Source organism: Sarcophilus harrisii, chromosome 5, assembly GCF_902635505.1.
Source record: "Sarcophilus harrisii chromosome 5, mSarHar1.11, whole genome shotgun sequence".
NCBI lineage: Eukaryota > Metazoa > Chordata > Mammalia > Dasyuromorphia > Dasyuridae > Sarcophilus > Sarcophilus harrisii.
Window position 1 is genome coordinate 36,541,612 of NC_045430.1, and position 12,770 is coordinate 36,554,381.

At 34.9% G+C, this 12,770-nt stretch overlaps 1 protein-coding gene across 2 annotated transcripts in view; it reads right to left on the minus strand.

Annotated features, from left to right (window-relative positions):
• The window catches only part of EEA1 (early endosome antigen 1), a 126,348-nt gene that overhangs the window by 20,867 nt on the left and 92,711 nt on the right, over positions 1-12,770 (minus strand). The window contains exons 18-21 of one of the 2 annotated variants that reach the window (XM_031938415.1): positions 12,182-12,321; positions 10,085-10,415; positions 6,832-6,927; positions 6,567-6,749 (exon numbers count right to left, since the gene is read on the minus strand). In XM_031938415.1, the coding sequence (XP_031794275.1) occupies positions 6,567-6,749; positions 6,832-6,927; positions 10,085-10,415; positions 12,182-12,321 (750 nt within the window). Of the gene's footprint in view, positions 1-6,566; positions 6,753-6,831; positions 6,928-10,084; positions 10,416-12,181; positions 12,322-12,770 lie in introns of both variants that reach the window. The other variant, XM_031938414.1, reaches the window with a different exon arrangement.

Sequence of the window (12,770 nt, forward strand, 5' to 3'; positions counted from 1 at the left end):
TCATATAATCTTCTTGTTGCCATGTACAATGATCTCCTGATTCTGCTCATTTCACTTAGCATCAGTTCATATAAGTCTCTCCAGGCCTCTCAAATCATCCTGCTGGTCATTTCTTATGGAACAATAATATTCCATAACATTCATATACCACAATTTATTCAGTCATTCTCCAACTGATGGATATCCATTTAATTTCCAGTTTCTAGCCATTACGAAAAGGACTTCCACAAACATTTTTGCACACGTGGGTCCCTTGCCCTCCTTTAAGATCTCTTTGGGATATAAGCCCAGTAGTTAACACTGCTGGATCAAAGGATATGCAGTTTGATAACTTTTTAAGCATAGTTCCAAATAGGTCTCCAGAATGGTTGGATCCATTAACAATTCCACCAACAATGTATCATTGTCCCAGTTTTCCCACATCCCCTCCTCCAACATTCATCATTATCGTTTCCTGTCATCTTAGCCAATCTGAGAGGTGTGTAGTGGTATCTCAGAGTTGTCTTAATTTGCATTTCTCTGATCAACAGTGATTTGGAGCACCTTTTCATATGACTAGAAATTATTTCAATTTCTTCATCTGAAAATTGTCTGTTCATATCTTTGAGCATTTATCAACAGGAGAATGGCTGGATTTCTTATAAATTTGAGTCAGTTCCCTATATATTTTAGAAATGAGGCCTTTATCAGAACCTTTGAACATAAAAATGTTAAAATTCTATTTCTTTTAAAAAAGAATGTTTGGACCATAATTTTATCACACTGTTAAAAAAAAAATCAGAAAAAAGCTTTTTGCTACTTAATTTTAAAAATTAACAAAAAAATTAAATAAAACAAAACAAAACAATCCAGTTCAAAAATTAAATGTGTTTTATCTTCTACATGACCTGAAAAGGTACAGTGTTCGAAGTTAGAAGATCCAAGTTTAAAACTTTCCTTTTAAACATGTTTCTGTGTTCTAAGCAAGTCATGCTCTCCTCCCTGGGCCTGAATTTCCTCATCTGCAAAGATTACTGGCCAACTATGATTCTGGGTGGTCCAAGAAGTTGATTTATGATTAAGATATAAATACTAGTCTCCTATGAGAAACTAATAAAATTCTCTTGCTACAGAACAGAAACTAGAATTAATTTGGAATAATGTTGAAGATCTAAGTATGGAAAATGTTATTCTGAATTTTTAAAAAATTTAACAAAGTTTTTTTTAATAGGAAGCATCTTCAGATGCACTAGGCTTCAGCCAGGAATTTTTAATCTTTTTTTGTCTTAAGATACAGCCTTTTGGCAGTTTTGTGAAGCCTTCAGGACCCTTTTCAGAATGTCTTTAAATGCATAAAATAAAATAAATGTGAGTTTAAAGAAAACCAAAGATTAGTGAAAACAAAGATGTAATTTTTTTCCCATCTAAATTCATAGATGCTCCTGCCCTTGATATTTTTTCATGGATCCCATGAATTAAGAGCCCCTGGCTTAAATCATGTCAGGAAAATAGCAATTTAGTCATAGGCTATCACATAATCTTTCCTAATAATTCCCCTTCATGGAATTCTCAGATGGAAGCTGACTCACTTATGCTATACTTTTAACCCAGTTTTCTTTTCATATGGTACTCAGAGAAGTTATAGATCAGTTGGCCATCATTCCTGTAAAAAGTTTTCATGTATTTGGAAACTCTTTTTGAACTGTGTTTTGGAATTAATTATCCTCATCATGCTAAATGCCTCTGACCTTTTCTCACTGATCTTGTTTCTAGTCTTCATTCCCCAGTTCTCCACATAAAAGACTCAATAGGAGAAAAAAAAAACAAAACACTAACAGTGATGATTATAAAGAATGACAGCATTATCTCATGGTTTCTGCATTCTAATACTTGTTTTTATGTATCAGAAGGTTGTTCATTTTTAAAATTTGGACTCATATTTCTGACATGCTATCAACTTGTTATTCTCTATATTTTAAAGATTTTCATATAAAGCTTATATTTCTTCCCAAAGTATATCTATTTCTTTATACCCATCCTTACTGAATTCCCATCTGTGTTTTTAACTTCTTTTCTAATTTTCCATGGTCACTTTTAATGCAAAGGTTGGCTATTCCCCTGCCCCAGAATCATCTATAATAAAGTTAATAAATATGCTATTTATTCCATTATCCAGTTCACTGATGAAAACATAAGCTAACATAAAAAATATTCTCTTGAATCTTATGATTATGCCCATTAGCCAAAGTTTTGAAAGTAGTGTCTTGAAAACTATTAATCAAAAAAAAGCCTGATAGAATTTTGTCTTTCTTACACATAACCAACGGAGCTGTAGTATTTCAAGAGGGAGAAAAAAATTCAAAGAACCACTTATACTACATTTTTAAAAGACTATGATTCAAAATTCAGATTTCAAAACCTAAATTATAATACACATTTTGGTAAAAAATACTTTGGTTTTTGTCACTATTCACCTTTAAACAGTGGTTTTATTTTGATTTCATAGCACTGAATTTTTAATACATAAAACAGTGTCTGCTTCTAAGTGGTAGTAATATTAATTAAATAGCTTCCATTAATAATATAGACATGCACATATAAAAATAGCAACATGAAACAAAGAACTGGAAAAGGAGTGGATCACCATCAATTGAAGAGTGGCTGAAGAAGTTGTGGTACATGAAGGTAATGGAACATCACTGTTCTATAAAAAATGACGAACAAGCCGATTTTAGAAAGGCCTAGAATGATTTACATGAACTGATGCTGAATGAGACAGTCAGAACCAGGCCTACATTGTACACAATAACAGCAAGAATGTGTGATGATCAACTATGAAAGGCTTGGTTCAGTGACCCAAAGCAATCCCAATAGACGTTAGACAGAAAATGCCATCTGCATCCAAAAAAAAAAACAAAAACAAAAACAAAAAACTAAGGAGACTTAATGTAAATCAACACATGTTGTGTTTACTTTTTTCTGTTTTTTTCTCTCCCATGATTTTTCCCTTTTGCTTTAATTTTTCTTTCCCAACATGATTCATAATACAATGCATATTAAAAATAAACTTAAAAGAAATCTTAAAAAAAAAAGGACATTTTCTTAAACAAAAATAAATTTATAAAATTAAATTTACAAAAAAGGGAACAGGGACCAGAACAGGGAAGAAAAAAAAAAAAAATCACATTTTTCAATTAAGATGCTCCAAAAATCTCTCCTTTAAAATGAAGGTGGCTTCTCAGTCCATACAAACGTTATAATATATGAACAAAAATGAGGTGGGAGGTGGGAGAGTGGTAATTTTGCACCTAGAAATCAACTTAAAACATGTCACAAAACAAAAGTTTTACATTTAAAGTAGAAAAAAAATTTTCTTCTAATTATTTAAAACTTAACATTGTGAACCTTTGACATTTACGGGCTTGGTTTTTGACATTTCCTCTAAAAACAAAATGTTTTTAAAAAAATTTTCAATTCAATTTTTAACATACTAGGATTATCTAATCTTGATTTAGATAGAATTAAATTCAATGAAGCATCTACTTCTGTGTGCCAAGAATTATGGTAAGAGAAAAGGTCAAATAAAAAATAATCCCTGCTCTGTAAGGGTTTAAATATAGTTCAGGAAAAACAGAAGAAATATAAATAAAGACAAAGGACTTTAGCATAAATATACAAAAGTACAATGGAAAAGATCAATTCCAGATAGGATAGGATTTCCAGGGAAGTCTTTGTAGAGTTAATGGTATTTTACCAAGAAGGATAACTAGAATTTCAAAAGACAGAAATGGAGAGGTATATACTCTAGGCATAATGAAGATGGGAAGATGGGAGAGATGGGAAGAAACATATATAAAAGGGCAGATGCATTCAATAGGAGTAACCTATTCTGGCTAGAGGGTAGCATGAAGAGAAGCTGAAACCACATTGGAGGGGCTTGAATGCCAAACTAAGGCATTTTAGACTTAATTCTAAATGGAAATGGAAAGGATTTACAATTTCTGAACAAGAGAAAGACGTGAGCAGTATGTGTACCAAGAGAAACTAGCATAAGTGAGTAAGAAGAATTGAAGGAGGGGAAAGGCTGAAGTAGGGAGACCAGCTAGAAAATTATACAACTGCTTAGGTTTGAGGTGGTAGTGGTGGAAATGAAGGGGGCACATGCAAGAACTATTGTGAAAGTAAACTCGACTTGACAAAATGTTTATGGGACACAAAGGAAGGAGAGATAATTAAGATGTTCCAAAATTTTAAATATAGATGCCTAGAAAACATAGTAGTACTAGTAACCCTAAAGAAGACAGAAAGCAAAGCAAGTTGGGGTAGGAAAATGAAAAATTTGGTTTAGACTAAGAAGAGAAAGAAGCCTGCTCTGGAGACAAATCCACAGAGAAGGAACAACTAATTCTGTGGGGATGGATGGATGATCAGGGTAGAGAAGAAAGACGCTTAAGTATGAACTTTGGGGACTCCCTACAATAAAGGAGTAAGAAAAGGAGTCATGGAAGAGGAATGGAAAGACAGAGAGGTAGAAGAGGGAAGAACAGCTGCAGAAACCAAGGAACAGTAAAACCATCAAGAAAAAGAGTCATCTATAGGTCAAGGGACTAAGAAAAAGCCACTGGATCGGTGATCCTTTAAGAAGCACCCCCATGGAGTAGAATAATAAAAACAATTCTGAAGGGTGACAGTGTAGGAAATAAAAGTAAAAGTAAGCAGAGAGACAGATTAAAAAAAGGGAAGCAAGGCCATAAGGTGAATTGTTAATATTTTTAAGAAAGAGTTTATCTAAGCATGTTTGAAGGAGGAAAGGAAGACTCAATAAAGAGAAAAACTAAAACTACAAGAGAGGCAGGGCAACCACTGATAACACAAAGTCCCCAATGGACTAAATAACAGGGGTAAAAGAATCTTTGGCAAAATAATAATAATAACAACAACAATAACAACACTATGTCTTCTTCTAAGATAAGAGAAAAGGAAAGAATGGAAAAATAAAGAGCCTTGAAGAACCCAGGAGGGAATTTGAGGGAATTCACACCTGATGGATTCAATCTTTTCACTAAAAGAAAAGTCATTTATCTGCTGAAAATAAGGAGGGTTGGAGATAGTTTGGAAACTCAATGAGAATGAAAAAGTCTTAGGCAATCACCTTTACTTGTAACAGGGAATCGATAAGAAATAAATTAAAGAATTAGTTGAGCAGCACTAAAAATGAAGTTAAATAACATGAATTTATCAGACTTCATTAATAAGATTTAATGACTTTTTTTAGTTATCATTTACAAAGGAATGTGAACACACCTGTCAGACTGGCTAGAATGACAGGGAAAGATAACGTGGAATGTTGGAGGAGATGTGGGAAAACAGGGACACTGATATGTTGGTGGAATTGTGAACACATCCAGCCATTCTGGAGAGCAATTTGGAACTATGCTCAAAAAGTTATCAAACTGTGCATACGCTTTGACCCAGCAGTGTTTCTACTAGGCTTATACCCCAAAGAGATACTAAAGAAGGGAAAGGGACCTGTATGTGCCAAAATGTTTGTGGCAGCCCTGTTTGTAGTGGCTAGAAGCTGGAAAATGAATGGATGCCCATCAATTGGAGAATGGTTGAGTAAATTGTGGTATATGAATGTTATGGAATATCATTGTTCTGTAAGAAATGACTAGCAAGATGAATACAGAGGGAATTGGCGAGACTTACACGAACTGATGCTGAGTGAAATGAGCAGAACCAGGAGATCATTATATACCTCAACAATGATACTGTATGAGGATGTATTCTGATGGAAGTGGATTTCTTCGACAAAGAGAAGATCTAACTTAGTTTCAATTGATCAAGGATGGACAGAAGCAGCTACATGCAAAGAAAGAACACTAGAAAATGAATGTAAACTGCTTGCAGTTTTGTTCTTCTTCCCAGGTTACTTATACCTTCTAAATCCAATTCTCCCTGAGCAACAAGAAAACTGTTTGGTTCTGCACACATATATTGTATCCAAGATCTACTGTAACCTATTTAACATGTATAGGACTACTTGCCATCTGGGGGAGGGGGTGGAGGGAGGGAGGGGGAAAAATCAGAACAGAAGTGAGTGCAAGGGATAATGTTGTAAAAAATTTCCCTGGCATGGGTTCTGTCAATAAAAATTTATTTAAAAAAAAAAAATTAAAAAAAAAAAAAAACAAAACAAAGGAATGTGAGCTGAAAAAGCACATGGTGCAAACGGCACTTAAGTTACCTACTGGTTGGGGAAGTTAAAAGACTGAAGACTCTATTATGAAAACAAAAAAAAGCTGATACAACAGGGTGGCAGTTATATAAAAAATAACAAAAGAATGTACGTAAGCTAATTCATGTATCTTGACTTTAAAAAAGGAAACGTTTCCAAAATCATATTTAATTTATTTCTATACTAAAATATTTGCTGCAATATTCAAACTTAATATAATCTAAATGTTGAAAAATTCCTTATTCACAAATGAACCACTCAATGATGTGAAAATCATTAATTCGTTTACTTTTATCATGCTAAATGCTGCATTATTTTACATGAGGATCAAATGAACACAGTACCAGACCTTCTGGAAAAGTGTAGTTTTTATTTCTTCGTGGAGCTCTTCAATCTGCTTCTTCCTCAGCTCATGTAATTGCTTTAGTGAATTTAGTTTTCCATGAAGTTGTTGCTCCTCTTTTTCCTTTTCCTTTGAATCATTTTGAACATGTAAGACCTGTTCCTTTGCAGCACTGGGTGGCAACTTCAACTGCTGAATAGCCCAGAAAAATGAATGTAAAGACTTCATTTACATCTTTTTAATAATTATTATTATCAGAAAAAATTTTTACCTCCTTCTCCTTTTCAGCTAACGTTTTTGGTTCATTCTTTTCCTTCATAGCACATTCAGTCTGTACTTGATGCTTTAGTTCCTTGCAAATCTTTTCCTGTAAAAATAAAACTATATCATCTAAAGGTCATTTTAAAAAAAAAAGATTTTTCTCTATGAATATTTCAAGATATATTCTAGACCATGATGAAAATCATTAGACTATCCCACCATTCAAAAGGTCATAATATGCCTTCCATGTATATGCACAAGCACAAATACACACACATACACACACACACATGCATACAAGCACACATATGCACACAAACATACACAATGCATGCATAGGTGTATGCTGGCACACATGCACCAACATGCATGAATACATACACATACAACAGAGTATAAAGAACAACCTATATTACAATGAAAAGGAAAATCAAACAATGAGAAGTAGCACTAGCATAGTACTGAGGTTTGCAGGGCAATGTACACTCATTGAGGGCCTTAGTAAGTGGTCTATCCCTTCTGCCTAACTACCTCACCAAAATCTGGAAAATTTATAAGACCAAATTATAAGATGAGATCATCTCATCCATCTACTCCCGTCACTTTATAGACAAGGAAGCTTAGGCTCAGAGAAGGGGAATGCGCAGTGAATGGCTTTATGTATACAATCTCAGATTACAACTCCAGAGAGTTTGCCATACTACAGAAAAGTAATCTCCTGAGTGAAGGAGACTGTATGATAGAATTCCGGGAAAGGAGGTTGGAGCTCGAACAAGTATTTACTGAACTGTATATAAAGTTTATATTTTACCCTACAGGCAAAAGACACACTGAAGCTTTTTGAGAAAACCATGATTAGGCCTCCAATTTGGGATGGTCATCTTGGTCACTAGTCCAACAAGTTGGAGTAGGGAGAGACTGGAGACTCCTTGGGAAGAGATAGGCAAACAGGATGATGACCATGGGTGGAGAGCAGATGAATGTGAAATATGATATGGCGGTATGATCAAGAGAAGATGGAAAAGGATTGGACATGGGGCATGGGAGAGAAGGCAGATTCTAAGCTATGGATCTGTTGAAGAAAGGGGCAGGAAGGAGCAGAGAGGTAATTGGTGCTTAAGGTGAAAGTTTGGAACAGCTTTCTGTGGAGAATGTGATGGCAACTCAATCAGGGGGCAGGGACGGCCACTTGAGATGACAAAATAGTGGGCCAAGCAGGCAAACTGGCATAGATGCCCTCCGAAAGCATTCTGGCAGCTCTGGAGTAGGAATAGATTTTCAAAGTGACACACGGTTAAAAACAGGCAGGGCATGAATGGTGGTGGGGCACAAGAGGGAGAGTCATGGTTGAAAGTAACTTATAAAAGAACTTACTCAACTATGGGGTAAAAATTGAAAAGGAGAAAGTGGCACCCAAACAATGGTTGCGGGAGCGGGAGAAAGGGCAGAAATTGTGAGGAACTGAGTGGCAATGGTATAAAAAACAAGTTTGGGAAAAGTGAGGCAAGGTTAGAAATAGAACAATGAGAGACTATGATAGTAAGATAAGTAAAGATAGGACACACCTATAATTTTTGAAGAGGAAGCTTAGGATCATATCTGAGCTGCCCATGGCCAAGCTATTCAAGGGTTTGTACTAATCCTGAGGCAGAGGGAGCCATCATGTTGCCTAAGGAGGCCAAAGTCCCTGGGTCAATAGGGAGTGGGACTGGGTCTCTTGGTAGCTGTCACACCTCCAGCCCAGGCAGGGTGAGATAGGAAGACCCAGTGTAAAAAGAACAAAAAAAAAACAAGGCCATGGTAAGACAAGGTAATTTCAGAGTTCAGGATTTTAGAAAATATAACAGTTTCAAGCAACAGTGAGATCTGAGATTTTAACATCCCTACAGGTAGCTAAGGGAGAGCAAGGCCAGATGAGTATTTTAGGACTATTTCGCTGAGAAATGTCTTGCTGAGGCTTAGTAATCTCTGAAGAAGAGCAGAGCTTGAGGGGCCAGACCAGGAAGAGCTTGCTTAAAAGTCTGTGCCATTTCTCTGTTCACAGATTCTAGAGAGAGTTCATGGCACTTCCAAGATTATTACTTAAAAAGAAGATGTTTTATTTTGTTGCTTTATACTTGGCATCTATAACTCAAAGAATGCTGAAGATCTTAGAAATAACCTAGAGCAAACCTCTCATTTTTAAGATTAGGAAAATAAGGCAAAGAAGGGAAGGAACTTGGCAAAGGTCAGAGAGGTAAATAGCAAAGTCCATTCTTAAAATCAGGACAAGAGCTCTTTTTAAATAACCAAAATATAGAAAAAAGAAACTAGAAGATATCTCAAAAGGTGATCTGATCTATTTTTTAAAAATAATAAATAGCTTTCTGTTTTCAAAATATATGCAAAAATATTTTTCAACATTCACCCTTTGCAAAATCCTTGTATTACAAATTTTTCTCCTTTCTGATCTACTTTCTTAATTCATTCAGGGACTTGGATATAAATGTTTTCAGGATCAAAGGACTTTAGAATTAGAAGGGACCTTAAAGCAGTCATCTAATCCAGTGTGTCAACTGAAGCAGAAAAGTATAGCAGTACTTGTACTATATTTTTATTTATTTTATTAAAAATTCCCTAATTATGTTTAATCTGATTCTATTACACTAAAAGGTTTTGCTCTCCCCCAGCTGAGAGTATGACACCTCTAATCCAGTCCATTCTTACAACTATATAAATAGGAAAACTGAAGCAGGCAAGCTGGAAATCCCAATATTAAGGAAGGAGCTATGCCGGGATTTAAACCCAGGTATTCTCTCTTCAAATCCAGTCCTTTTCCTAGTACAAAGGACTTCCAGCCAACTTCCATAAAAATGGTTAGCTATTTAAGTCTTTAAAATTTTATTTTTACGAAATGAAACTGAATAATCATTTCCCAATTGTTTTATTTTCTGCCAATCAAAAAGGTTAATTGTTTTAACTAATCCAAACTTTCATTTTTATTTAGGTCTATTTCATCTTTTGTGGTTTTCATATACACACACATACACACACACACACACACACACACACACACACACACACACAAATAATTAGTACTCCACCATTAAAAAAAACCCTTAGTAAAAAATAATTCAATCCCTTCCATTCCCTGTACCTCTGGCCCTCAAAAGGGAATTAAATGGAATGTAGAAAAAATACAATAAATTACTGAATTAATGCCCCCAAATAAATAAAATATAAAATAATATGATTCCCTAGAGAAGTAAACAGGCATAACTAACCAATTCTACCAAAGCTGTTTTTCCATTTTGCTTTTCCTTTTCTAATTCATTCTTTGAGACTTTCAAAGACTCAGAGATTTTTGACAATTTGTCTTTAGTTGTAGAAAGCTCCTTTGCTAGACGTTCTCGCTCCACCTTCACTTGCTGTAAATCTGTCACTGCTGCATTCATCTTGCCATCCAATTCCTTACGCTGATTCTCTGCATCTTGATGTAATTTCTGAAGTTCTTGCTTAAGGTCTGCTTTTTCTTTCTCATGTTTGGAAAGCATTTGTGTTGCATGTTCGAGAGCATCAATTTTTTTCCGTAGATCCGAATGGGCATTAGAGACACTAAATGTTTTGTGAAAAAAAGTTTAAAAACCTTTAAAACCCAATATTTATTATCAGTACATGAATACATTAGCCACAATTGTTTTCTTTTGTGGTTCATAAGTGAAATCAATTTAATGATATAATTTTATAGGATAATAGAGCTGGAAGGGGCTTTAGGAGATCAAATGGTCTAAACCCCTTACTTGACAAAGGGACCTGAGATTCAAAGAAGTGACATGACTCACCCAGGTCACAAAGCTAGTGACAGATCCAAGCCTAGGATCCAGGTGTCCTGACATGCAGTCAATGCTCTTTCCATGATCAAGTTTTTTTCGTGCACCTGGAAAGGAAATCTCTCCTTCTGCTAGCCCCTAAGCAACATAGTGGGCTTTGCTACTTTCCTTTTTATGGCAAAGCATGAAACATATTATGTGAACAAGTTTTGACTATCAATACAACACCTGAGATAGCCCAGGCCTATAGAAATGAAAAAGTCTTTTCTTTCTGGAAAAGGACAGGAAAAAATTATTTCTCAACAATTTGTCCTAGATCTAAGAAATAACTCTGGAATATATCCTATGTACTTTGCCTGTAAGTTAAAGAGTTTTTTAAAGATTCTTTGCCAATAGAAGAATAAATGTGCATCATTTTCAACATTTCATAAACTAAATGACACAAACCACATAGATTAAGACTGGGCTAGTTCAGTAATGGAAAACTACTAAATTTTCTATATCTTTCTTTCATGGATTAGATGGCCACTAAATTTCCATAATTTGTGCATGTGTGCACACACAGCACTGCATTTTCAGTGTACCTTATAATCATCATAAATTATAAAATAAAGGTAAGTCTCATTATGCTGAAAGATGGATAAGCAACATGTTTAAAGCTAATAGAATTTGAAATTTTCTAACTTTTCATCTGCTGGATCACATCAACATCCTTTCCTTCTCTCATAAAGATTTAGGAAAATAAAAATTGAGCATGTGGAAGATTAGAAATGGTAAAACATTAAATTTCTCTAATGATACAGTGGTTCTCAAAATTAGTAACAGGACTGAAGGCCATTAGACTCTGGCAATTAAAATGGTTTTTAGTAAAACAGCTACTAAATAGTTTGTTCAAATAGTTAGAATGCCTCTCAATCTGTCCTGAAGAAGCAGGGTCATGTTTTCATTGACTGCTCCTTCAATATGCCCCAGATTATCCATGGTCCTAGTCATAGAAGAGCTGCTCCAACCAATAGAACCCTGAACTGTAAGATTCAGTTCTAAGCAGGGTGTCTAGGGAAAGCTGAGGTGTTCCTTTGTGTCCTCTGTGTGAGCCAGATGAGCCATTACGTATGGCACTTTGCACTGCTGCCAAAAGAAGACTCAGTGGCCCCTAGCTTACTTGTGTGCTCCCCTCCCCTGGGCTGTGGCCCCAAGTAGCCCCTTCTTTTGTCAACTCTACAGTTTTACTCAAATTTGTGAGTAATTCCAGGCAACTGCTTTACGCCAGTCAACTTAAGAGAGATGACTTAAAAAAAAAAAAAAAAAAAAAAAACACCAACCCCATGCCAGATGATCCAAATTGATATTTTTCTTGCTCTACCCAAAAGAAGCAAAATGGCTTTACTGGATTATGATAGGTTTAATTTCCATTTCAAATGAACATTTCCATACATGGATTCAAAACATTTAATGTAAAAATTTAATAAATATGAAATAATGTCAACAATATGAAACCTTTGTGGAAATAGCAAAGTAAACAATATCCACTTTGAAAATATGTTGGCTTACACTTCTCTCTCAGTTTCCAGTTGTTGACTCAGCTCTGCAGCTCGGAGATTTAATTCTGCATTCTGCTGCCTTTGTTCTTGTAGATCATGTAAAACTTGTTCCTTACTTGCTTTAGCTTCAAGAATATCAACCTCCAGTTTCTATGAAACAAACAAAAAAATTCAACTTTAGTGGATATTTTATCTATTAAATAAGAAATTTTATAGAATTTTCCATTACATAGAGTCCACATTATGCTACTTTTTCTTGAGCCAGACTTTTAAAACAACCACGAAATACTCTTTTAAATTATATCCAAAAAATTTCTTAATAGGCAAAAAAATTTACATTCATATGTGGGTGTGGGTGTATTTAAGTAAATGAATAGGACTGTGATATCAGTGTGAAAAACTACTGGTGAAAGAAAATCCCTCCATTAATAAAGATTCTCAATCATTCCTGGAGAGCACCCTGAGCCTTTAGGACATTTAGGGATCTGCCCAGAGCCAGGATAGGTAGAGGCAATACAAAACAAAGAAAAAATGAAATTCTCCTTCAAAATAAACATGACATTATCAGTTTTAATTATTTGCACTTAAAATTTTGTTGT